The sequence below is a fragment of the Anas platyrhynchos genome, chromosome 5 (assembly GCF_047663525.1).
Source record: "Anas platyrhynchos isolate ZD024472 breed Pekin duck chromosome 5, IASCAAS_PekinDuck_T2T, whole genome shotgun sequence".
Taxonomy (NCBI): domain Eukaryota; kingdom Metazoa; phylum Chordata; class Aves; order Anseriformes; family Anatidae; genus Anas; species Anas platyrhynchos.
The window spans coordinates 54,847,186-54,873,486 of NC_092591.1; the positions used below are offsets into that span (position 1 = coordinate 54,847,186).

The 26,301-nt window shown below is 42.1% G+C and overlaps 1 protein-coding gene across 4 annotated transcripts in view; it reads left to right on the forward strand.

The window, feature by feature from the left end:
• PRMT3 (protein arginine methyltransferase 3) overlaps window positions 1-26,301 on the forward strand; it is a 196,821-nt gene that overhangs the window by 116,284 nt on the left and 54,236 nt on the right. For 2 of the 4 annotated variants that reach the window (XR_011809800.1, XM_072039133.1), the window contains exons 1-4: window positions 23,182-23,341; window positions 23,430-23,512; window positions 24,283-24,332; window positions 25,621-25,723. Coding sequence is in view for 3 of the 4 variants with exons in the window: in XM_072039133.1 (XP_071895234.1) it covers window positions 23,226-23,341; window positions 23,430-23,512; window positions 24,283-24,332; window positions 25,621-25,723 (352 nt within the window). In the remaining variant the exon portion in view is untranslated. Of the gene's footprint in view, window positions 1-23,181; window positions 23,342-23,429; window positions 23,513-24,282; window positions 24,333-25,620; window positions 25,724-26,301 lie in introns of those variants that run through there. The other 2 variants (XM_072039135.1, XM_072039134.1) reach the window with 1 other exon arrangement.

Sequence of the window (26,301 nt, forward strand, 5' to 3'; positions counted from 1 at the left end):
TCAGATAAAGTTTGTTCCCTGTCCCAGGGAAAGTCAATACAGCTTCTTAGGCACTTCTCAATTCTAAATTATTAGTAACTTCTTTCTTTTTTTTTCTTTCCTTTTTTTTTTTTTTTAAATTTTTAAGACATTGGTTTTCACTGCTAAATGGGAACACCAAAAAAAAAATTGAAAAAGAAAAAAGGACCATAAAAGTTGTTCAAAGCATTGTTTGCAGTTGGAAAAAAGATGTGAGAAAGTTGCATGCAAAAGTTACCTTCAGAAAATCCTGAGGTCAAATAGCCTTAATGCTACTTCTTGTGTATCTTTGCAGGGAGAATTTTAAGCGGATTCCTCCTGCATGGCAGTACATAGGGTTAAAGGTTAACAACTGACCAATTCCTCAGACAAGGTGTTATTCAAAATCAGGTACTTAAGACATTTGCTAGAGGACTTAGCCATTATAGTTGTTTGGAATCAGTGCATTTTCCTGCAGGGAAAGTATTTAGGGGAACAAAAAGGACGTAGAGATGTGGAATTCCAGAAAGCCTGTCACCACATAAACTAAAAACCACCATTAGGAGCTGAGTTTTCTTTACAAAAATCTGACAGGATCCAAATAGCTTGTGTGGAAATCGTGGTCACTAGAGGACAGGAGAGCTTTCTCTGCAAATAGTTTAGCCTGGCTCTGTTTAAGCTCTGTTTTCAGCGTGCACGAGTTCTCTTTTCCCATGTTGCTTTCCTTTGATGTAGTTATGCATCGATGAGATGCTGAGTTTGTAAAGCTAGAATAACTTTACAGTCAGATGTCAGTCAAAAGAAAAAGCTTGTTGGAGGCTTCTGGTCCTGCAGTGTTTGAAGCAGTACCTCATATGGGAATGGAGATAAACTGGGGGAATCCTGAAGTAATAAAATTTGTCCAGGTCATATTGTCCTGTTTTGAAGAAGAGTCTGTAAAGTGGGTGGCCAGAAAATACTTGCATCGTTTAGCTGGTGAGTTCAGTTGTTAGATCTCCTTTCTGGTATGGGTTGCAAGGTTTCTCTTCTGATCTTGTGGTCCTGATCTTCTCGTTCTTGAAGAGGTTGGCCATTGCAGACAGCATGGCGCTGCCTTCTTTGCTGGCTATGTAAATGTGCGCAGTAGGCACATTGGGGCAGGGTTTAGGGATGAAATGATAGGCACTTGGAAGTAGTAGCACAGCTTTGAAGTAGTAGCAAAGTTCTCAGGACTAAAACCTTGTGTATGTGTGAGGGTGAGCATTTTGGAGTCCAGTAAAATGTTTACAGTAGTACTGCTGCTGTTGTGTTAGGGACTCCTGTGTTCATTCCACTTTGTGCTAAGTCACTACTTTGATTTAGGGAGACAGACACCAGCCGTGCTACTGCTTGCTTTTAGGTACAAGACAACTGCGAGTTAAAAGCATCATGTTTGTGAGGAAGAAAAGTAAGTGTTACATTTAAATGTCTTGGGACAAGAACTAAAGCTAGATAGTTCTCAAGCGTGCCTGTGTGTTGTATTGCTGAATTCATAGTTAAATGGGTCCCTTAATGTGCTTGCTTAACATATTTTCATACTTGGACGAATTTTGAAACTCCAGTCAAGTCAGTTGTGTCTCTAAATAGAGTATAAGAAGATCTCAGTTCAAGTGTAATTCCAAGACTAACCAAAGATAACTTTGTGTAGCTTTCATAATTTTTTATTATTTTTTTTGTGTCAGACTCTTGTCACAATGGTAATAAAATTTTCAATACACATTTCAGTGAGACTTTTTAAATCTCCTTATCTCTTCCGATGGCAGGTGTGGAAAAATGAATAGAAGCCAGCCTTGGATGTGACTGCTGGGAGCTGCTGTTGTTCCACTGGGCAGTAACTGACAGTCGATATTCATTAACTGATGCACGATATCCATTAAAAAAAAAAAAATAATAATAATATGAAAACCCTAGAACAATTGTTTGCAAAATACTTACTTTGGGGAGCACTAGTAATAATATTTAGCTTCAGTTTGCTCTAAAATCCTTAGTAGAAACAGACATTCAGACAAAGAAACAAAGATAGGGATACAGCTTAGCCCATGTCATATATATAGAAAAGCAGTGCTGGCACCAGATACAATAGGTTGGCTTTTATAGTGTGTAACTTACTCCTTGTCTAAACAGTTACTAACAGAGTTGAATGAGATCAGTGTACCCCATCTTCGCAAACACAGCAGAAGAATTAGTGGGAATGTGTGTAGAGCAAAGATAAAAAGAAACTTCATCTATTAAGTGCTAATTCTTTCAATCTATGAAGTAGGACCTGGATCTCCCAGCTCCCCAAACTTGGACTCTACCATATAAAATCGTTTTATTTTTTTCTGTTATTATGATCTGGAACTTAGTTGAGATTTGTCTTGCTTTCTTATTGCTGAAGAATGGTCATCTAGAGCACTAGTAGTTAAAATATTTTAAAATTGCTTTTTACCCCCTGAGTTATGAAGATGATGTGAAGGGAATTGTGACCTATAGTATAGCTGGACAAGATCAGCAGACAGGTTAAGCAGAGTCATTTAACGTAGCTAAGGCTAGAAGAGGCCATCTCAGGTGGTGGGTGGATGCTCCTGAGTTGATGGGTTTGCTGTTGACTTCAAGGCCTTGTCTATGTATGTGAGATAGTTTTTCTCAAGTATTTTTACTCCACCCTGACCAGATTTTTAGATCAGAGGGGCAGTGCAACAATGATGCCATTCTCCTAGAGGAAAACTAAAGGATGCTGTAGTGAGACATCTGCACGTAGCACACCCTGTGCTGCCCTGTGCCCGTCCTGCAGCATTCCCACAGCCGTCAGGGACAGGAGCTCTGTGCCAGCTGAGGCTGGTCTTGCAGCAGTGGTACGTGTGAATGGGGCGTAAGGGTTATCACTCATGTTGTCGTGAGGAGCATCTGGAAGGAGGAATTCTCCAGGAAGGTGTTGCTTGTTCTGAGACAGGAGCACTGGAGGTAGGCTGCCTGCAGAGGGTTTGCAGGGTGAGTTGCTCATGTAGATGTGCTGCCCCTGCTTCCCTGCTACCTCCCCTAGCTAGCGGGGTTAGAGCTGAACTGGCATAGTGAAGACATGAGACTTTCCAAAGAAATATAATTGAAGCAGTGCCCCAGGAGCAATGTGTTTGTGGGCTATTGAAGAGCTCACTCTAGGGAAAGTCATGGTTGCAGGCCTTTATTTGTACGGCAGTTGGTTTACTTCTCCTAAGACTGTTGTTGAGCTGGAGAGTGTGGTTGGAGAAAGGTGAGCTGAAACTGGATTTGCAGAGAGCCCAACGCCTCCTGTTGCCAGGGAGAAGAGAGCTAATATGCATCCTCTGCCAGCATTAATGTTTGCTTAGATTATTTGGACATGTATCATATAAGTATCTGCTCCACTGACAAAACAGATGCCATCCCAGATGAATTGTTCTTTGGTTGTTCCTTCAAGTAAAGCTATTTCTTCTGTATATTTGTGATGACAAATAGGCAAGACACAAACAATTTTGTATGTCCAGAACACAAACTAATGAAAAGTAAGAATTATGTCACTTCGCAGCTGAGGGAGGTTTAGATATTGCTTCAGCACAAGTCTCCAGGGTGTTAACTAGTATGAATGTCATCCTAGGTTTAACTTTCCTTTAGATGATTCATGGTGCTAGTCATATATTAATGTTCCAAAAGTGACATGAGGAAAAACTACGTGCCTTACCAATGCTGTCCGGCATTGTGCTCTGACCTTGTTAGAATGTCTGTTTGCTGGTATAAGGCGCAGAACTTGGCCTTCTCTCTCGCTCCGTTATTTCAATCAAGACAACAAGCAATAAGCTCTATGCCCACGTGCAGGGATGAATTTAGGCATTTACAGTTGTTTGAGCACAGAGCTGTGGAGACGACACATCCAGCCCAAACTTCAAAGCTGTGCAGATGGGTAACCCTGTTCGACACCCAGGTCCTTCTGTATTTTCTTCTGACCTCCCACTGATGTTTTCAAGTGCTTAAGTACCTTGAAAAATTATGTAGGAGATCACATATTCCTGGTCCTAGTCTCATCATAGTCACTGGTTTCAAAAGACTGGTTGTGCAAAGAAATCGGAGACATCCTTGGTTAAGGTGGGACCAAACCCTGCAATGGTTGGGCCAGGTACCGACTGTCTGCAGCCTGAGCACACCACACCATTTGCTGGTGCCTGTGCGAGTCCAATACAGCACTGAGCATACTGTCCTTGCCCAGAAAATGAAAGGGAGCATTTCCACTTGTGCTTGTTGTCAACACAGTAAGAAAACATTTCTTTGAGGCCACCGTGAGAGAGTGGTGGTGGCTAGGTGTTAATTTTGTAGTCTATAAGAGCAGTGGAATTAATAAAGCCAGGTGAGTTTCCACCGTTTGGGTCTTGCAGGTATTTTGTCTGCTTTCTCTGTTGTTCTTCCACATTATTAGGGGTATTTAAACAGTTTGGTGATTTTTTTCCCTCCTGCAGCTCCCCTGCTCCCTGCCAGAGGAGCTAAAATTATGTATTCTCTCCTGCTTTCTAAGAAGATTACCAAGCCAGCTGACCCAAACAGCAGTGGCACCAATTAGACATCATTCAAAATTAATAACCACTATGATGATAACATAAAAAGATTGATTCTTCTGATGTGAGAATCATTTTAATTAATTTAATCCATGTTGAAAGATCAGCTGTGCCCAGTCCTGCTCACCAGTGGGGCCCATTTGTCCCTGTCTGTCCCCGTCACCTAAAGCCAGTGAATATGATCAGTAGCCAGCACTTAGGGAACAATAAGAAACAGATTGTACTGTCAGGCTTCATTAAAGATCATCATTAGTATTCCAATTTGGAAACAGTCAATCTATCCCGACCTTTTACCAATTCTTTTCGGCTGCTTTTGTGAAGTTTGGTTCAGCTGCTAAATGTAAAAACGCTGCACAAGCTTTTTTTTCGAGAGCAGGCTGGCTCTGGCTGATGCCTGTCAGGCTGCAGCTTAAGGACAAAGCTCGGGGGAAATACGCGTTATGCAACCGCGCTCCAAATGATATCATGTGCAGCTGCTTATGATTTGAGTATTTATGGGCAATGAAACTTTCTTAAACTGAAGCTTAACAATGATGAATGGAAATGAAATTGATATGGCACTTTCTTTCATCCCGCTGCTGAGCGCGTGGGTCACAAGGGTGTTTGTGCAGGGCTGGCTTTCTGGCTGTGCTCGCCGCTCCTCTCCCGAGCGGGCTGCAGAGGGCATTTCGAGCATGTTGATGAAGGAGAGGGAATTCTAGATTTGTTTGCAGTTCACTTTATCTTTTTTGCGAAGGTCACGTCGCTTTGTTTGTTTGCTCTCAGTTCTGATGACTGGAAATAGTTATGGACAAATGGATTATAGGATTTCAAATATATTTCTGTATGACCATCCCTTTATCTCGGCCGTACCAACTGGCTGCACGTATTATATGTATCTTGGATTTTAGTCTTCAAAACACTTTGTCTGCCAGGCAATGATCTCATTACTTCAATATTCTTGACATTTATTATTTGCTAACCTTCACAGTTGTCCAACCAGCTTCCTGAAGATGGTGGGAGGGCATGGCTGTTTCAGGAACGTTTTGCCTGAAATACCAAAAGAAAACAGTCCTGTCATTTTGAATAATATCTTGCATACTTTTTGAAAGAGTCTCCATGCTTTTTTCTTTCCTTTTTCTTTATTTTTTTTTTCTTGTTCTTTCCTGAAATGTTCCTATGTGTCAGGAGTGATTTCGCTAAGATTATGAATGAAAGAAAAAGTAGGCCAGTACAATAGGGGAGGAATGAAAGATTACTTTTCACATTTCATTAAAAAAATAAAAAGCAATAGTTCTTTCTCCAAGTTTGATTAACAATTACAAATATTATTATGATTAGTGTAACAGAATGACAAGAAGCTAAAAAAAAAGTTGGAGTCAATGTAGCCTCTGTAAAAGCTCTCATAGTTTTCTGGAGTTTAGTACTCTTATTTTTTGAATGTTTTATACAGCTCAGCATCGTACTTGGATCAATTACTTCAAATAGCTTGTTGCTCGTTACATCATCATGAAGACTTTGGCTATTTAATTCCCCAAATAAGTGGGTCTTTCTCTACCAAAAGGGGAAAAATAAAAGTTGCAGTAAAAGTCTGTTGAAGGTTAAAAGAAGCTACTTAGGAATGATGATCTAGCCTGAAATATAGTTCAGCCACCCTGCCATCTTTAAAGTTTTCCAAAAACAACTAAATAAGTTAAAACATTTTCTCCCCACAGTCAACTATATAAATATGGAAGGAAAAAAAAATCTTTTTTTTATGGAAGGAAATTTTTTAAAAATTTTTTAAAAATTTTTTTATGGAAGGAAAAAAAAATCTTTTTTCTCGAAGAGTTAATCTCTTCGAGATTAACTCCCCTTGTCCTTATGGGGGACTTCAACTTGCCAGACGTTAACTGGGAGTGCCACACGGCTGACACGAGCAAGTCCAGGAGGTTCATGAAGCACCTAGATGATAACTTTTTGGTGCAGGTGCTAACGGAGCCAACTAGGAAAGGTGCCCTCCTAGACCTGTTGCTAGAAAACAGAGAGGGTCTGGTGGGAGATGTGGTGATTGGTGGCCGCCTCGGTCATAGCGACCATGAAGTGGTTGAGTTCAAAATTTACGGTGACAGAAGGAAAAGTGCCACCAAAACCTCATCCCTAGATATGGGGAAGGCGGACTTCAGGCTGCTCGGGGAACTAGTCAGCAAGGTCCCCTGGGAAGCTGCTCTTGAAGGCCTTGATGTCCACCAGTGCTGGTCACTCTTTAAGCGATGCCTCCTAGAAGCACAAGATCAGGCCATTCCTAAATATCGCAAGTCAGGCAGGCGGGGCAGGAGGCCGTCGTGGCTGACCAGGAACATTCTTATGGAGATTAGGCGGAAACAGAGAGTGTTTCGCTACTGGAAGGAGGGCCGGGTGACATGGAAAGAATACAGGGATGCTGCTCGTGTCTGTAGGAAGAAAATTCGTGTGGCTAAAGCACACCTAGAGTTGAAGCTGGCTGTGTCTGTGAGAGAAAATAAAAAGGGTTTTTTTAGATATGTGAATGGAAAAAGGAGAACTAAAGAATACGTAGGGCCGCTCCTTGACAGGGAAGGTCTTCTCACAGACGATGACATAGGCAAAGCAGAGACGCTTAACGCCTTCTTTGCCTCTGTCTTCAATGCCGATGATGGGCTTCGGGACCCAGGGTGCCCCGAGCTGCAGGACCGGGACGGTGGGGATGACAAACTCCCGACCGACCCTGAACGTGTGCGGGATCTGCTACTCCACCTGGATCCCTACAAGTCCATGGGTCCGGATGGGATTCATCCCCGGGTGCTGAAGGAGCTGGCGGACGTCATCGCGGAACCTCTCTCAATTATTTTTCAACGATCCTGGGAGTCTGGAGAGGTCCCGGTAGACTGGAAGCTGGCAAATGTTGTGCCGATTTTCAAGAAGGGTCAGAAAGAAGACCCTAGCAATTACAGGCCTGTCAGTCTCACGTCAGTGCCTGGTAAAATCATGGAGAAGATGGTTCTCGAACGTATTGAGGCGCACCTGGGGGACAAAGCAGTCATTGGTCCCAGCCAGCATGGGTTTGTGAAGGGTAGGTCCTGCCTAACTAACCTGATTTCCTTTTATGATAAGATCACCCGTATGGTGGACCAAGGGAAACCAGCTGATGTGATTTTTTTGGACTTCAGCAAGGCTTTTGACACGGTTTCCCATAGGATCCTACTGGACAAAATGTCCAGCATACAGCTAAATAAAAACATCATACGATGGGTGAGCAATTGGCTAACGGGCAGGGCCCAAAGGGTTATGGTGAATGGGGCTGCGTCAGGCTGGCGGGCGGTCACCAGTGGGGTCCCTCAAGGCTCCATTTTAGGGCCGGTACTTTTCAATATTTTTATAAACGATCTGGATGTAGGAATAGAAGGCATTTTGAGCAAGTTTGCTGATGACACCAAACTTGGAGGAGTTGTGGACTCGAATGAGGGTGGAAAGGCCTTGCAGAGGGATCTGGATAGGTTGGAGAGCTGGGCGATCGCCAACCGCATGAAGTTCAATAAGAGCAAGTGCCGGGTCCTGCACCTGGGACGGGGAAACCCTGGCTGCACGTACAGACTGGGCGATGAGACGCTGGAGAGCAGCCTAGAAGAGAGGGATCTGGGGGTCGTGGTAGACAACAAGTTGAATATGAGCCGGCAGTGTGCCCTGGCAGCCAGGAGGGCCAACCGTGTCCTGGGGTGCATCAAGCACGGCATCGCTAGTAGGTCGAGGGAGGTGATTGTCCCGCTCTACTCTGCGCTGGTGCGGCCTCACCTCGAGTACTGTGTGCAGTTCTGGGCACCACAGTATAAAAAGGACATGAAACTGTTGGAGAGTGTCCAGAGGAGGGCTACGAAGATGGTGAAAGGCCTGGAGGGGAAGACGTACGAGGAACGGCTGAGGGCACTGGGCCTGTTCAGCCTGGAGAAGAGGAGGCTGAGGGGAGACCTCATCGCAGTCTACAACTTCCTCGTAAGGGGGTGTCGAGAGGCAGGAGACCTTTTCTCCATTAACACCAGCGACAGGACCCGCGGGAATGGAGTTAAGCTGAGGCAGGGGAAGTTTAGGCTGGACATCAGGAAAGGGTTCTTCACAGAGAGAGTGGTTGCACACTGGAACAGGCTCCCCAGGGAAGTGGTCACTGCACCGAGCCTGACTGAATTTAAGAAGAGATTGGACTGTGCACTTAGTCACATGGTCTGAACTTGGGTAGACCTGTGCGGTGTCAAGAGTTGGACTTGATGATCCTTAAGGGTCCCTTCCAACTCAGGATATTCTATGATTCTATGATTTTTTAATAGCTAATAGCAACTAAAGTGAATGTTAATGAAGAATCTGCGTGAGTTGGATTTTTTTATTTTTATTTTTTTACAAAATGTTGTGCTTGCTGTCTGTGAAGAAAAGCTCAGAAACATCAACTATTTGCTCTAAAAACATGAAAACTTAATTTTCTAATAAAATATGATAGAGCAAGCTGAATTTCAGATGCTTTGGTGTATGCCTTTTGCAATAAGTCTTTGTATATTGTAGCTTAATTTTATTCTACCAATATGGCTTTAGTCAAAATTCAAAGGAATTATAGCTTCCTACTGAGAAATAATGTTATTTCAAACTACTAATATATTGTGGTTCCTTCCCTTTTTTAAAAGTTGTTTATAATTTTCCAGTGACTGTTTTGATTATTTTGTTCAATTTGCACATTACAAACCGGTTGCAAAAGGGAAGGCTGGGGGAGCTGCTCTATGTTTTTATACTAGTGAAGCTGACTTCCAAAGCCGTAGGTTCCATAAAAGTTCTTTGGTTGTTTCTTCAGATAATATTTTTGACCTGCATAACTGCATCTTCTCAGTTAATTATTTTTTTGTTTTGTTTTAAAGTTCTTGATGTTACTGTGATTTTTCTTTTACCACTTGACCTTTAGCCATTTCTTTCTGTGTTTTTGGAACAATATAAGTTCAGAAGAAGGTAAATACGCTGTATTATTACCTTGATATTTTCCAAATAATTGTATTTGTGGATTAGGACTTGATGAGAAACTGGTCTCAGGGTTAGAGCAGCCGATCTGAGACGCTGCTTGTAAAAGCAGGTTGGTGCTCCCCTGCCCACCCTTAGCAGCACTTTCCCCCCCTCCCTCCTCCTTTCCTGGCACCAGGACATTTTTAGCCCCGTGTTGAGGCTGTGCAGAGCCCAACCTGGCTGATACATTCTCTGCAGGTTTTGTTTTCAGGTGAATTAGGTTCTCACTCCTACTGGAGTGTGTCTGGTAGCAATGTGTGAAGCTTGGAAGGAAGCAGGGAACCTCCTCTTTTGTTAGAAACACAGAGATCTTGGTTTAAACCTTATGAAGTGCTTGTTTCTCAGAGGTTAAATCATCTGAAGCCAGTGGGAGCTGTGTTTTTTCTGTAAACAGCAGAAAGAGGATTCTTGTCACCACCAGTCACGCTGTACGGTGTCTTTGTAGAGATGCAACGCTATGAATTAAAGCTTTGCTTTTGCAAACCAAAACCTGGCTCCCTGACAACTGTCCCTTTCTCAGCCGTGCTGAATGTAGGTTTGTCTCTTAAATGAGCCACTGTCAGCATTTCCACACTGTGGATCCTTGTGGTAGATGATTGAACTGTTCCCAGTGCTGCAGGTGAAGCATCCTCTACTGATGTGCATTAAGTGGGGCCACTACACCCCAGGACAGAGCACATGGGCGCTTCAGGCCCCAGCTGGGTATAAGGCTGGGCACCTATGGTGCCTGAGAGCTCTTAACTCCACGCTCTTGCTCCTCCAGGGGGTTCTCTCAGAGGCTGGCCTGTAAAGATAATCTGCTGTTCCAGCAGCGTGTCTTCCCTTTACCCCCTGATCTGGGTAACTACTTGAAACTCTTTGATTTATTTCTATTTGCTGTAATTTTTATTAATTGTCAGAATCATAATGCTGCTTCACAGAATCATAGAATTATAGAAGGGACCTTAAAGATCATCTAATTCTTGCTTCAGGCTGGCAATGAATCAAGGACACTTCACTCTAAGTAGTTAGTAAGCTGAAATTAGAAATACAGATGAAGTACATGCAGAAATATATATTAAGATAAAATGTAGCTGGCTGCTGTAAAATAATATAAAACTGCAAATATCATTAATCATCTCTAAAATGTCTGTAAACTTCTCTCTGAACATACACAACCCCAAGGAGCAAAACCACCCGCGAAAAAGGTCAAACAGAAAAAGCCTAGGAAGTACCACAAATGGATGAGCTTCAGAATTCAGTCAAAACCTTTTCCTGAACAAGAATTATTTCACACACAAACCCTTCTACGGTGATGTGGCTGCAACAGAGTCTGTGAGATGCTGCGTAATGCCAGAGCACGCTGTGCATGCTCTGCGGTGCTGCTGGTAGAATGCCACCCTGCTCATGGAGCTGTGTGCCGTGGCCTTGAAGCGTTTCTCAACGCTGCAGTATGTGCCAGGATCCAGACCGTGAGTAGTGCTGTGGAGGTTTCAAAAACACCGCATTCCTCAGGTTCTGCATGCAGCGATGGGGTTTCCCACAGAGCCTGGTTAAAGTCAATATCCTGCTAACAACAGACTTTTGTTCACACTAAATAGTAGTTTCCTTTGCCTCAGTGTGCTGGAAAAATATGTTCTTTAAAAAATCACAACAACAACCAAAAAAATTATTGCTCCAAACTACCCAGTGACTATTTTGTTTGGGTTGCATTAGGTACTTACTTGGCAAAATGCCTTTTCTCTAAGGTATTTGGTTGGAAGGAACACTGTAAAATGAATAAACTTACTTAAACACAATGAAATACATTTTACAGAGGAAGTTAGAACTTGCTAGCTGGCTCATGAGAATGGATAACGAATCAGCTCAAAGGGCTATCAGGAAAAAAAAAAAACACTTTTTTTATTTTTAAATGGCTAGCTCCTTTACTTATTTCATACATTTTAAAACCATACAGCTACTGCTTCTACCCGAAGTAAAATTTCTAAAATATGTTTACACATCAGCTTGTAATCCTGACTGATTGTTTTATGATGTCTTTGAGCCCAGCAGCTTGTTTATGTACTAATAATAGGTCTAAAACACCAAATGAGCACGACACTGGTACGTGGTACTTCCAGAGTGAGACACATGGGCAAAACTTGAAGAGAGCATTACGATGAGAAGTAAGTCTCCACTGACGTAAGCAACAAAGTCTGTGAAAGCAGATTGCCTGTGAAAATATGGTCTCCTTTTTGGTTTGGTTTACTATTCGTAGTAATGGCTTTGACTGGTAACAGAAGCTTTTATCTCCTCGGTAAAGATGACATCAAATTGTGGGCAGAACTTTTAGAGGCAATTAATTCCATTATCAACGAGTTTTTCTAAAAACAAAAACAAACAAAAAAACAGTACACTTGCATCCTCTAGCATTGCCTTTTTAAAGTTTTAAAGTCTCTTGAGAAGCTCTGCCTCTGTGTAACTCATGAGAGAGTTGTACGTTTGTTTTAAGATGTTGAAAAAGGCTGAGGGACGTGTGAGAAAAGGACGTGATTTATTCCCCGTTCACCTCCTGATCGGGACTGGCTGCAGGTGAAAGGCTCCTGCTGAGCTGTGACTTGGGGCGTTGAAAAAGTCGATTTCGGACGTGCTCAGCCTGCTTTTGGGTTCTGACCCAGGAGGTCTGAGCACTTGCAAGTGGTGATGGCCTGCAGAGAGATTGTGGGTTGTCAGCACCTTCCAGGACTTGGTCCCCAGTAGCACCAATAGATGCACTTCATTGCATTTAGGGAAGAAGAGTATTTGTTGATTTTTATTTATTTATTTATTGCCCTTTGGCATTAAATATATTTGGTGCAAATGTGGAGGTTGAGGAAGACATCTCTATTTGAAAAGGTTTAAGTACTTGCGGGTTGCAGTGTGCAGCAGTGAGGGAAATAGTAGAAATGATCCTTTAAATGGGATGGGAGCTTTCCTCGGATTTGGGCTGAGCTCGCTGTATGTTAAGCAGACCATCTGTCTAATAGATGTTTGAATCCAAATTAGAGCTGCACTGCCCCCCTGCGTCCTCAGAGGGAGACTGTGTGTGAGAAGGAAAGCGATTAGGGAAAGAAACATTTTCGGGGTATGGAGTCCAGTTTAGTACAAAAAATGCTTAAAAAAAAAAAGCCCAGCGATTCCTGCACCTGGCTGCTTAGGAAGACATATAACCAAATCCATTTAGTCTGTTCAGGGCACATTCTGCTCTCGGTTTCACCCACACCATACAGAAAACGGGAATAGTCCAGTCTGACTGCTTGCAGTGTTAACTCCAAACCTTGTTTTCCAAGCATGCGTTCCTTGCTGAACTATTTTGGAAGTTATGAATGATCTGCTTTTATGGACAGCAAATTCAGGCTACAATGGAGCCTTGTGTAAAGACCTCAGGTATCTAGATTGCTTTCTGGCTGTTCAGATTGTAAAGCCATCGCTGACTATGTGCAGAGGTAGAAAGCTGCTGGTGTGAGGTTGCCTGGTTGTTTCTCATGATGGTCCAAAATGCAGTGTTAGGGAAATTCAGAAATATCCAAAAAGCAGAAAAGGCTGAAACCTCTGAAAACCAAAAAATGTACAACGCAAAGGCAGGTGCTCAAGCAGCCTCCAGGCTACCACTGCCAGAGCTGGTAGCCCACGGGGTTTAGCCAAAGCACAAAGCACTCCTGTGGCATTCACCCAGGCTGCGTTCGATGGTCCAGAAGCAAATGGCTTGGACCATTGCAGCTCAGGGCAGAGCCACACAGGAGTGTTTCTGAGCATTTAAAAAAAAAGGGCTTTACAACACAAACTTGACCTTTACAACAGATTTACAGTCTGGTCCTGAGAGGATAGGTGTCAGAAAGCAGGTACCTCATTTTAAAAAGGCAGGTAGCACACTTGCAAGGAATCAGAGTGGCCTGCAAGAATAAGTAGCTGTTATGGGAAAATCGATGGCAATATATAGCAAATCGTTGCTTGTTATCTGGTGCCCTCTGGTGCTGTGTACAAATCGGGGGTTCACTGGAGGGTCACACCCTCGCTCCTTTAAGTAGCTCAAGCTGCATATTGAGCAGGGCTCTCCTCCCTCTTCCTGTGCCTGTGTATTTTGGTAATTTCTCTTTGCAATGAGTTGGTCTCCCAGAAGGCAAGCACAGAGACCTGTATCTAGCAAAACAGAAGTAACGACAGCAGACAGCGAGAGAGGGAGGCAGGAGATGGAACGCAGGAATCTGGTAAGGGGCTACAGGCTGCCGGGGAGAGAGGGCACAGATTTGGGATAAAAGAGCAAAGTATTGGTAGTTAAACAGCCTTGTACCCAGTTTGCTGTAATGGTCACATAAAAGTGGCAATTTTCATTCTGCTGTTTTTTTCAAGACAGACTCTTTCATGTTGCAATCAGTTCTTTTTTTTTCTAGGGGATATATGTGAAAATAACATTAAAAGAATTATTTGTTGTCAGATACTTCAGCTTGGAAGCTGAAGGGAAAAATAAAACACCATTTTTAAAGCCCCTGAAACTCAATTTTAGTTTTATCGAATTACTATATATCCAGCTGTACCTGCTTGGGAATTGCATTCACTGCTGGCTCAGTGCAGTTCTGCCCTGGATCCGGGTCCAGATTCAGTCTTGAGCTTCTCTAAGTATCATGTTGCTCAGTTCTAGGATTTTGAAGTTCAGAAGGATGAACTTTGGCACACAAATAACACAGCCATTAAGGAAACCCAGTCATACCTACCCAAAACCATGGATAAAAGAGGCAAATGCCTGATGAATTAACAGGAAAACTGCGTAGCTGCGCTGTGCTCTGAGCATCGCCATACAAATGAAGCAGGGGGTTGGGCAGCCCGAGCAAGGCAGTAAATCTCCTTCCTGCCCATGCAACTTGGACAACAGCTGCTGAGCATCTGCCGTAGCTTCCAGATGTGTGACTTGGCTACCAGTCAAAGAGTTCAGTAAACAGGGAGGGTGACCTAAACTTGTACCGGGCATGAGCATTTGTGAACACTAAGGTTCAGTTTGTGGAGGCAGGTGACCCTAAGCACCAAATGAAATGCTGTGGGAATTATTCTAAATTGTGACAATTTGCAATGATTGACACGGGTTATTCTTCTGGGGAAGAACTCTTGAGTAATAGTGCTGCTCAGTCTCACAGGAAAAAGTGTTGCATATGAATTTGTAAGGAAGTTGTTAGGGGCAGATCAATAATCCAAAGTGAGAAGTGAAAAGTCATAGATCTACAGCACACAAAATTTAAGAGGTTTTTACACCAGCTCAGATTCACTGTGGTTCCCTGGATTCTCTGTGTGCACCACATTTATGGTTTGAAGCTGTCTGAACAGTATTTTGGTGGTGTTTCTGCTGTTGGAAGATATTTGCTGTGCACCTGGGGTGGCCACTGTGTTTTAGCATCTTCTCTATGTCCACCAAGCAGGCTACAGATCCAAACAACAAACCACAAGTGGGAGTTGCAGGAATTCACTTCAAAGCCACAGGGCAGGTTTCCAGCTCAAAACAAAATGCTTTGGTAGATGCAGCCACTTCAGGCTTGACGTACAGTCAGTACTTGCTGACTTACAACTTCTGTTTTCATTAGAAAATTCACACAAATGTTATTTTTATTTTCCGTAGAAAACGTTGCCTTTAATGCAAAACCCTGATGATTTTTTAGGTGAGGCATTTTGAGCAAGAATTGAACAGCCGTCTGTTGCTGATGTGTTAGAGTAAATTGGGGAGAGTAGAGTCTTGTGCTGCTCTGGATGGACTTCTTACACCCGAGTTTGCTAGTAAAAACTGCTGCACGTGGGACATATCCAGACCTCACAGTGCAGCAAAGGAGCTCTTTCTAATTGCTGATATTGATCACTTCTGGATGATAGGATGACGGGTTTCTTACTTTGCTGTAAAGGAAAATCCTTTCAGGCTTTATTCTTTTTGTTTCCAAATGTTTAATATTTCTTACAGAGTAATTAGGTAAAAGGAAAAAAATAATATTTTAACAAATTAATAGATAAAAATAATTTAATAAAAAGCAGCTAACCCTTCCTCTAGGTTTCAAACAGTGCATGCTATTGCACAGCAGAACATTTGCAGATTTAATTGTAATTTTTTTTAAAAAAAAGAACATGATCATTGCTATGCAGAGTAGCCAGCTTGAGAATGCACTGAAGGCCTGGAAGAGCTCGCACAAAATGCTGATTTTTGTATCCCAGAATGCAAAAGCAGTACAAAGATGTTCAAATCTTGAATTGTCAATAATTTTCTAAAGCTACCCTTAGAAATGCAGCTTTTTGAGAAGGATTTTAAACTACATAAATTACTGTAGTAAGGTGACTATTAGTGTTAAAAGTCTTTCTTGCTAATCCTTGTTGTGAAGAATGCAAAACTGAAAAACATTCTTCAACCCTTTAAGCCCATTTTTGCCTCTGGCAAACAGACCAGGGTCATACACAGTAGCTAAAAGAGAGTGGAAACAGAAAACACCCTCTGCTTTCTTTGGCTTGACAAAAACTTGCATGTTCTGGTCAAAGTGCCTGAGATTTAAAATGTCAAACTTTTAGAAAATAACGAGTAGGTGTATTTTTTTTGTCAGCATGTTCTGGTCTTTTGATGGATAGCTTTGATAGGATAGATGCTTCTCAAAACAAAAAAGCAACAAAAAATATTGGACAAAGTGTGAGATAAGTCCTTGAAAGACCTGAGCTTATATGAAAGAGCCATTTAAAACAGATATTACGCAGTCTACTCTGGAGCTCTTTTAACATTATGCTCTGAGCAGAAGCATTCACATTTATTGTGCCTGGATATGGAGGAGCGCTTTTGGAAGTTACCAATTAGAAACTTTGCCTCCAAAATATTACTTTGATAATCCATTTCAGAACTGGCACTTGGCTGTCAAGGCTGATAAAACAGAAAACCTGTTTTTGTTTCAGTAGATACCCCAGAGGATATAACTTTTCTTTTACTTCATTCAAAATTTGGGCATGTAATGTATGTTTGGGTATATGCAGTGTGTGTGGCTGCACAGTGAGCATGAGATGTGTTTAGTCGATTTTAGTTTTTAGTTAAATCTCTCGGTGCCAACAAGGAGGAGACTACCCTGTTACTAGTTAAGTTTCTCCTACTGAAGAGTAAAGACCAGCTATTTCAAGATGTGTTTTGGGCAGGGTATATGCAGTCATTGCTGAGGTGTTACCTCACAACAGTCCCTCTTTTCCCCTTATCACAGAGGAAGCATATCCTACAGAACCAGCAGATAACCCAGATGGACCATCATTGTGGTACCAGCTAGCTAGCACGAGTAGCATCTCTAGGGTAAAGGTAGGCAAACAGTAGGCATAAGCGAAGATGGATAAACCCTAGAGGAAGTGTGTTTGTGATGCTGGTCCCCGTGTGCCTCAAAGTAGATATCATCCATGACCCAATACACAAACAAAAGGAACCTGAGAGTGTACCAGGCCTGCCCAAGTGTTTTGGCTGTGACTGGTACATCATCCTGTGGTGCAACGGGTAGCTTTATTAGCATTTTCTGTATTGCAAATCAAAGAAGCTGACTTTTGTCTTTCTCGCTCTTTATTTGTCAGCCCACAGGCTGAGCAAAAATTTGCCATCTTGCCATAAAATAAAAAGGAAGGCTCGGAAGCTTTCTTACTCTTAAGTTTCAAACTGATAGAAGGAAAGTGGAGAAGCTAGTAAGTATGCTGAGGGCTTGGTGGCACAGGTTTGGTTAGGTTTAAACTGCAAAACTCTGACATTTGTAAGTCCAGTTAAAGACAACAGACCCCTTTTGCTTTTGTGGGTTTGCTTGCCAGCTACAATGTCCCATATCAGAGTGGGAGGGTCAGGAGGAGAGGAGAAAATCCACCTGAAATTTAGCAGCTTGAAAATAAAACCCAAACGTTTATAATCAGCTTGAGAGCTCAGTGGATTTGCGAAATCGTTTGGGATTAACAGGCTATTGATTGCTAATAAAACAATATTTAGCTTTGTCTGATGAACAGCAATGGAGAAAGGTGTGGGCACCTTGTCAAACAAGAGCCATTGAGGACGGATGATGGGTTAAGTGTGGGGGTCTGAGTGGCAGCGTGGGTGCCCGTTCTTCAAGGAGAACTTGTCAGTTGTTAGTGAGGCTGGTGAAAGGAAGGACGCCAGCGCCTGATGGCTGGGGTAGTATTGATGCAAGTTAGCTGACTAATCAGATTGAAAAAGTCCCATGGTATTTATGTCACTTTAATTTTCATGAAACAATTGGAGACGACAGCACTCTATTAAGAAGAGGTTGATCCAGAACTAAAGCTAAATAAATTAGGGTCTCAGTTTAATCAAATTATCCCTCTACTGGCCTTGGATTAGCCGAGGGAGACAGCGTCGGTCTAGGCACTTCTGATTGGCCAATCTATTTTTTTTTAAAAAAGGAGCTGGTGCAAAGAATGGGAGATTTAACACACATAGCTACTACTCATAATACCTCAAACAAGCACCTTTCTTTCTTTCTTTTTTTTTTTTTTTAAAGAAAAAGGTGGAAATTAATATTTATCAGGACAATTTGCAGTTTTCCTGAGAGATGCTTCCATTTTCATGTTAGTGAAATGAGGCAAAAATCTGTTAAGAGAAAAGCTAAAACAAGACAACTTGGAAAAAGCTGACATAAAAATCTAAATACTAGCTAATGCTACTTAATATCTTTGATTTACAACAGATACCTTAGTTTACCTACTTTGTTTTTATTTTATTTTTTTAAATCTTTTGATTACACGTTTGTGTTGTGCTATTGTTTACTCCCGTTATTTGTGCAGGCTTAAACAGCTCTCCTTCCTCCGTTCTTTAAAGCTCTGAGAGAAGCTTTTGGGGTACCTAGATCGTGTCCAAGAAAATAATTTTCCCAAACTGTCTGGTATCTTCTGGAAAATGTTTTCAAAGTTTTTCAGAGTGTGAAGCCTTGAACTCCTGAAATATTCCCAATCAGTGTGTCATTTTTCTGTCTTTTTTCTAGATACGAAGCACAGGTAAAATAGCACATCCTTTCTGCAAGCAACTAAATTAACAGCCTGTTAACTAAGAAACTTTTTTATAAAAAAATAATATAACATGATTTATATTTCCTGATGTCTTTGGAAAAGCAAAAGCAATTTTGCAAGGAAAGCAGTGTCAATGGATCTGGTCCTATGCTTGATTGTGCTTTTTGCTTTTTTTTTTTTTTGTCTTTCTCTGACTTTTTCTAACTTGTTTTTGTCTGCTTATGTTCATCAGCATCGTTCCTCATTCTGCTGGGGCAGTCATAAGCTAGGGAGAGCAGAGCTATACAAAGAAATTCTTGTATTTTTATTACATCCACCAAAATGGAGAGAGTGGTCTGTGCTGTGATCTAGTGCACATCAAAGGTAAATCACACTGCATTTGTAACAGACGTGAGAAATATGGCACTGTTATGTGGTCCCTCTCGTTCTATAATCTACAAAATTTCACACTCTTCCTCCACTTCCATCTCAGGTGTGCTTTTAAAGATATCCTTATCAAACCCTGGATATTTAGGCATTAAACACTGGGTTCCCTAAATGTATTTGAAAATATGTACTAATGTTCTCTTCATTTATGATTTCTAATTTTTTTGTTCAAAAAAAAATATTGCTATCTAGGGTTCAAACAATTTGTTCCCAGTTCTTGGCACAATTAAAATTTTTGCTTCAGTTAGTTTCTCCCCATGAACACAGAGCCAAGCTGTTTGTGGTGGGTTTGATGTTCTCAGGGCTTAGGTTTCAAAGGAACTTTGAAAAGGCGTTGACAGCCAGTTTGTCAAAATACTTAGTGTCAGCTATTGTGACACTAAATATCTTGTAGATATGTAAAAAATATTGTGCCTCAAATAGTTATTTTTGAGGGTTTGTTTTCAATGTACAGAGCTAGCAGTTCCACTAGTCTGATGTGTTAGGAGATCTGAATGCCACAAAATGCTCGTCCTCACTTGTGTTCTTGCTGAGAATGAATTGAGACGTGTTTTTTTTTTCCCCCCCCCACAGTGAAGATGCGTCTTAAGGTGAACAGTTGATTTGACTTCAGATGAGGATAGGATTGCTTTTGTAGTTTACCAAAATGATCTTTTACTCTGAGCCCAAGTATTTTATTTTTTTTTTCCCTTGTGGAAACGGATATTTCAAGATGAAAAAGAAAGTCTGAATTCATTGCTTAAATATAATCTGTCTTTGAACACTCTCTCATCCTTAACATGCTTATTTGTAGTTTAGTCTGCAATTACCTTTTGGACATCAACAGTGAAAGTAACTGTGAAGTTCAGTTATGTTCTGTGCCCCTAAGGTTTTTGTGTGTTCCTTTGTTAGTTTGTTTTACATTAACTGATTGGCATTAGCTCAGTTGGGCGAAGTCTGTAGCACCTGAACTTGTCCTGTGCTCCTCAAGCTGCTGCACAATGCAATCCTTTTTCTTCACTGTAGGTTTGCAGAGATGGGTTTTGCTCAATCCCTCATCGAAAAATACTCAATAGCAGTGTCTGTAGAAACACTGCTACATTTCAGGTTGCTTATTCCTGCTCTTTGCCAATGCTGGAAGTGATCCTTGCAGCTGGGGAGCAGGGAGAGGGATGCTGGGCTACTTCAGCCCCTCTGCAGCAGCAGTGCACTTCCCTGAGCCACCTCAGCAAGCGCAGGTTGGTGGGTGTTAAAATGGCTAGGTTTCAGCCGATTTGGAAGGATAAATCAGGGTAGCAAATGGTCAGATGAGTGAATGCTGGAGATGGCAGGACTCCTCTGCCTGGTAGCAAAAAGCAATTGGATCATCTTTTCTAACTGTGCCTCGAGACAACGTTCACGTGTAAGGATAAAACCTGTGCTCTAAGGAAATTTTTGGGAAAATTTCCCAAAAAAAAATAGGGAATTTTTTTTTGTTGTGGGAAAAAAAAAAAGCCAACAGGAACCTGCTGAGAAGAAAAACTTAACAGCATGTTTCCTTCTGCATCCCATCCTTTCCACAGGCAGCCCATGTCCAGCCCCACTCTAGTTGGAGATGTAGGCTTGCTTTCTCTCTCAGGCTTAATCTTTACCCTACCCTAATGTCTGCACGAGCCCTACACAGGGTCCAATGGGTGTTCGCCCAGATGAAAAAACGTCTTATAGCCCACTTATCCCCTTTCAGAATTAAGGGGAATATGGGTGCCATTATCCAACTTCTAAGAACTGACTGTGCATGTAAATCCAGATTTAGCGATCCTGCTTTCAATATTAATCATTTTTCCCCTGATGATAATTATAAAAATATTTTTACTACTCTTTTCTGTATCACAGCTTGTTCCTTTCTGCATGCTAAATGTCACTAAAATTTTCTGACTTATGCTTCATGTAAATCTTTCCATGCTCTTAATTAACAAAATCTAAACTCACCCTTCAGCTGAGAGTGAGTAAAGGTGTAAGGAAATCACTGCCATTAATGATGCTTTACTTGCAGTGATGTCCCCCTGCAAAACATGAGGTTTCTGCACCTTCTTCCACTGCACCTATTGCTGCTGTACCTGCACTTTCCATTGAAGTGACAGCCTTGTGAGAACCTCCTTGTTGCAACATATCAAAAAGACATCCTGGAAAAGGTAGTATCTGCTTCTAGACCCGATTGCTTGCTACAAGAGCTGTGCATAATTAGTTTAATAAAATGTGCAACCAACTGGGATAGGAAGACTGAGTACGACCAGTAATTCCCATTGCACTGCGTAGTTTTGGGAGTATGGTTCTTGGCACGTACACCTAGCAGGCTGGGTTTAGTATCAGAGGAGTATAGGATAATATTTCAGATCATCTCAGCTTTCTAGACAGAAAATACTTTTGAAAAACTGTTTTCAGTCTTGAGCTTCATGCTTCCGTGTAGTTCTGTGTGTATTTTACACAGGGTAAAGTAATAGCTGTTTAATAATAGTTTTCTCAAAAATGTTTAATTTGCTCTGTATGTAGTTTCTGCTAACAGACTTTCTGTGCTTTTGAGTAATGACAAGCACTGTGGTGACACAGGTAGAAAATAAAAGTTACATGTGCTTGGAAATCCAGATGAAATATTACAGCTTACAAGCGATACGACAAGACCATATTTTGTGTGCAAACACCATCTGACAGCCTGCTGTGTTTCCAGAGCTTCAAAAAAAGTTTGAAACACAGTAAAAAAATGTAAATATTTGAAGTTTCTTCCCCTTGGTCTGGATTATAAAATAGTAATCCATTACATTGTAAATCTTCCTGTACCATGCAAATCCCTTTATAAGGATTAGGAGATGGTAACAAAGATGATCATATTTCAAGAGGTACTGGTGCAAGCTATATGCTTCTGCTGTCATACAGTCTTCATACAGTCTTAACCCAACATGCTATATACATTGTTCCAAGTGAACAGGTGCTTTACATTTATCGAGAATCTTAATTTATACAATGACAAAAAAAAAGATTTGGTTACAAGGCTGGGCAGCACATTCAGTCTGTTATTCTCTGCGTGGACTCAACAATAGCTGAGGGCGTGCAATGGAGCAAAGACTATGCAATCAGTGACCCCTTGCCCCTTCAGTGGGGGAGAACTTCAGTAAAACACAAAGAAGCTGCTGTTCCTGCTTTTGCTGCTATCAGCCCAGGGACTACGTACAGAACAGTGGCTGCTGAATCTATTTCTGTGATTAGCTCTCTGAGCAAGAGTAGAGGAGAAGTGTTTTATCGTTGTGCCATTTCTTTCGTTGGATCAGACCCTGCTTAGGGAGAAGGCAGAAGCATCTGGCATGCCTAGATTTCTCGTGTACATTAGGGGTATGCAGCATTTTGCCAGCATTTTGCACTGCTTCCTAGTCAATGAGTACTTATTGCTGTGAAAGGAAAAAAATCTATAAGGAACTTCATTTTAGACCATTGAGCAGCATTTGAAGAATCCGTGTTATATTGCTGTATCTATAGAAGTAATTCTGAATGGATAGGGAATTTGAAAAGAAAGCAGGATTTGTAAAGGAGTCTGATCTGGTAGCTCTTAGAACAAATTTCCTTTTTAAATCTGTTGTTCTGATCATATCTAAAATCAGTTTCCAGGTGTAGGTTTTTTCATGTTGTTTTGGGATTGCCTATAATGATGCAAGATCTAGGCAAGTCTAATCTCTTTAACTAGTACTGTTTTTATAAAAGGCTTTTGTGTTAGCTGTGAGAAGTAAGCAGAAGTAGTTCGAGTGTTTCTGGAAACTCTTGTACTAGCACAGATGGGAATTTCAGTGCTTTTTGCTACTTGAGGTTGGAAATCCGTCACTCTGTGAGCCTGGGGCACGGGTTGGGATGCATGCGGGTCCCTGCTTGTTGGGGCAGAAGGGGCAGGTGCGTTTCCCTCAGCCTCAAACTGCGGTGAGGAAGCAGAAGAGCTCTGGTAACCTGCCTCACCCACCGTGACAAATACTATCTGCTTTGAGCCACGAGCTCAGCTTTTCGGTATTTAGGTGCTTTTAGGGGTATTTAGGGCCCCGCTGTGCCTGATGAGGGGCTGTGACGGGCTGGCCCCACAAGATGGCGCCGCGGCGGGAGCACCGGCCGGCTGGGCGCGCGGGAGGCCGCCGCCAGGGGGCGCGCTCGTCCCCGTCCCCCCCCCATCTCCCCACAGCCGCCCGGTGCCGCCCCTGCGGGCGCGCAGCTGACGCGAGGAGCCCGGAAGCGGCGCACGTGGGGCCGGGGAGGATGGGATCCAGGGCGGAGGGGGGCGACGAGCGGGAGGAGGAGGAAGAGGAGGAGGTGGAGGAGGAGGAGGAGGAAGGCGCCGAGGGCCCGCCGGCACAATGCCTCTTCTGCGCCAGGTGCGCCTGCCCCCCCCCACCCCTTTCCATCCCCAGTGTGAGCGTTGCGGCCGTTGGGTGCGGTCGGTTAACGGCTGTCTGCCCGCAGGGTGTTCGGCGCCGCCGGGGAGGTGTTCGCGCACTGCAGCGCCCAGCACGGCTTCGACCTCCGCGAGGCGGCCCGGCGGCACGGTGAGCGGCACGCAGCACGGGGGCGGCTCCGGGCTGCACCGTGTGGGGGGCGAGGTGGGTTGGGATGGGTGGGGGCCGAGCACAGAGCCTCTCATTCACGTCCTGCTGCCTGCAGAGGAGCGCTGGGAAGCAGGGTTGGAAAGAAAACTGTCCTGAGAGTACGCGGTAAGAAGTGGAGAAAGGTGGTGGCGTGGGAGCTGTGCAAAGCATTCGGACATCTGCACGTAAAACTGTAAGGTCTGGACTGCTTGCAGGCTGAAACCCGCTGGAAGGGTTTTTAGTGTAGATGGTATTCTCGCTTTTCAAGGAAAGTAAATAGTTACGTGTAAACTATTTCTATTTCTGAGGTACTTTAAATATCAGCGTGTATTCTTGATGAGTAGGAACAGCTTACTTTCCAGTAAGCAGAAAGTAGAAAATAGGAACAGAGGAGTACGACAACCTAAAGTATCAACAAGGCAGCCTAGTAGGAGGTAATGTCCTGGTGCAGAGTTGCTTGCCAAAGGAAGGAAATACATTCTCGTAAGCCAAGTTTTCATGTCTTCTGTTCGTGATTTGTGGCAAAAGTATTGGTCCTGAAGGTGGACGTGTCTTGGTTTGTTCCTAGAGAGTGAAATTGTAAATGGGAAATTAAGATAGGAAGATGACATTATTTAATGACATACATCCTAAGGAGAGGGTGGCCAGTTAAACAAGTAATTACTATTCATACAATAGTAAAACTTGTGAATCTTCTGTAACGCACTGTCTCTTTTTTTCTTTCATTCCAGGACTTGATTTTTATGGATATGTTAAACTAATAAACTTCATTAGACGGAAAGTAAGTATGCAATGTATTACTTCTGTAATTGATGTCTAGAGAATGCAAAATCAAGGTGCTATGTTTTCAGCTTGCTTTTTTTTTAATAACTGCATGAAACTTTGTATTCTAGAAATAAGAATTGACCAAAAAATACCAATCAATTGGTTTCTTTATGTGCAAGCATAACTGTGAAGTTGTTTTTATTTTAAATGTACTTCATTCATGCAGTTTATATTGTTTCCAGAAGAGAATTTTCATATTTAAAAGAGGTCCATGCTATGTTATATCACAGTGCTTTGTAATTCATCTTGGCCTTCAACTTAGATGTCTCACTCCAGTTATGGGTTCACCTCTTGATGACTAAGTTTCCTAGTTCTTGTGTATGCTGGTACAAAAGAGTCTTTCCTAGGAACGTGAGCACACTGCCAGGAAGGACAGCACTTGATCACAGAACGTAAAAATAATCTCTCTAAAATATCAGAATCAGAAAAGCTGATGTGAACCTATAGTTTTAAGTTAGGCTTGGCTACATTTTGTTTTTATTGTAACTTTGATGTATGTTTGGTTGTTTCATGAATCTATAGGTCTATGCTGAAAAACTTCTTGCACAATTAAGCAATTTTTACTCGAATCTTCAATCTTTTACTTAAATCCTTCAACAATTACTTAAGGTATAATTAGCTACAGAGTAAGTGATGCAAATAGAGAAACTGAAGTCCAGAATCTGACCTCTCCTTTTTCCAAAGAAGTATTACCTTGACAAATGCAAATACAAGAGGATGTAACATTTCTGTAAGGTGCTGTGCATGTGAAAAGACTTCATGCAATTAGGACGTTAGTTTAATTGGTTACCTCTGTTGTAAGCTGTGAGCCTGACACAGCTGAACACCTGTGTAAACTTGGTAAACTTTATGCAGTGCAATCCTGAAGGTATCCTTCAGTGTCTGGTAGACTGCAGTGCTTAACTGCTTGTGCTGAGTTCCATGATCCTATAACATTCTGGATTTTGCAACACAAACTAGCTTAAAGATGTATTTTTGTGCTCTGGTCACCGTGGTTGTAGTGTCACTATGCTAACGTGCGTACTTGATGTCAGAGCCAGGATGGTAGCCACAAGTTGTTCTTTATTGTTCTTGCTAGTTAGGCTTTAAAGCAGTATATTTCTTGGTATTTGCTATAAAACTACTTTTGCAATACACAATTTATTTTAATGGGTGGAAGAAAAATCCTGGGCCTTGTTTTCTTGAATGGAACTGAGGGTCTGGTGTTTTCAAAGAAACTTACAAGCTCTTCTCCTTTCCTCTAGAAACCAGCAGCAGAGTATTTGAAATCAGTCAGCAGCCCACTGCCTTGGGAGGGAGAGGAGTATCTGAAACCAGAGCTAGAAGATGATCTCCTGCTTCAGTTTGGTAAATAACTGCTTTTCAGTATGATTACACTGTATCATGGGGTAAATGTGATATTAAGAGTTGGTGTCACAGAAAGCATCAGCACTACTCCTGAATTAACTTGAGTACTTGAGAAAGTCTATCTAATAATTGAACTAACAGTGTTCAGTCACTCTGGTATTTTTACCACATGTTGTATGTTGGTTTTTAATGGTTGAGGTGTTTATAGCTCTGTTTATTATCTGCATTCCCGTATTATAAATATGATGTTCTTAGTTGAGATTGCTGTATGTGGTAATGAAGCAGATCAAGACTTTACCTAAACTTCAGTGGAAGATGTATGGGGCGTATAAAGCTTCTAAATGCAAATACTTAAAATCAGGTGCTTTGAATCAAAAATGTACAAGTGAGGAGCAAGCAATCTGCTGTGTTCGAAGAGCTTCATATTTTTTAGGCTGGGTCTTTGGACCAACCAAGTGTAAGATAATACAATTGCGTAGAAGAGTTCTGCCTCTAGTGGTTTTAATGATCTGTTTGTTAAAAGGTCTTGAGGGAATTCCATTTGACTTCTGAACTTGCTTTTGCTATCTATGATCTTC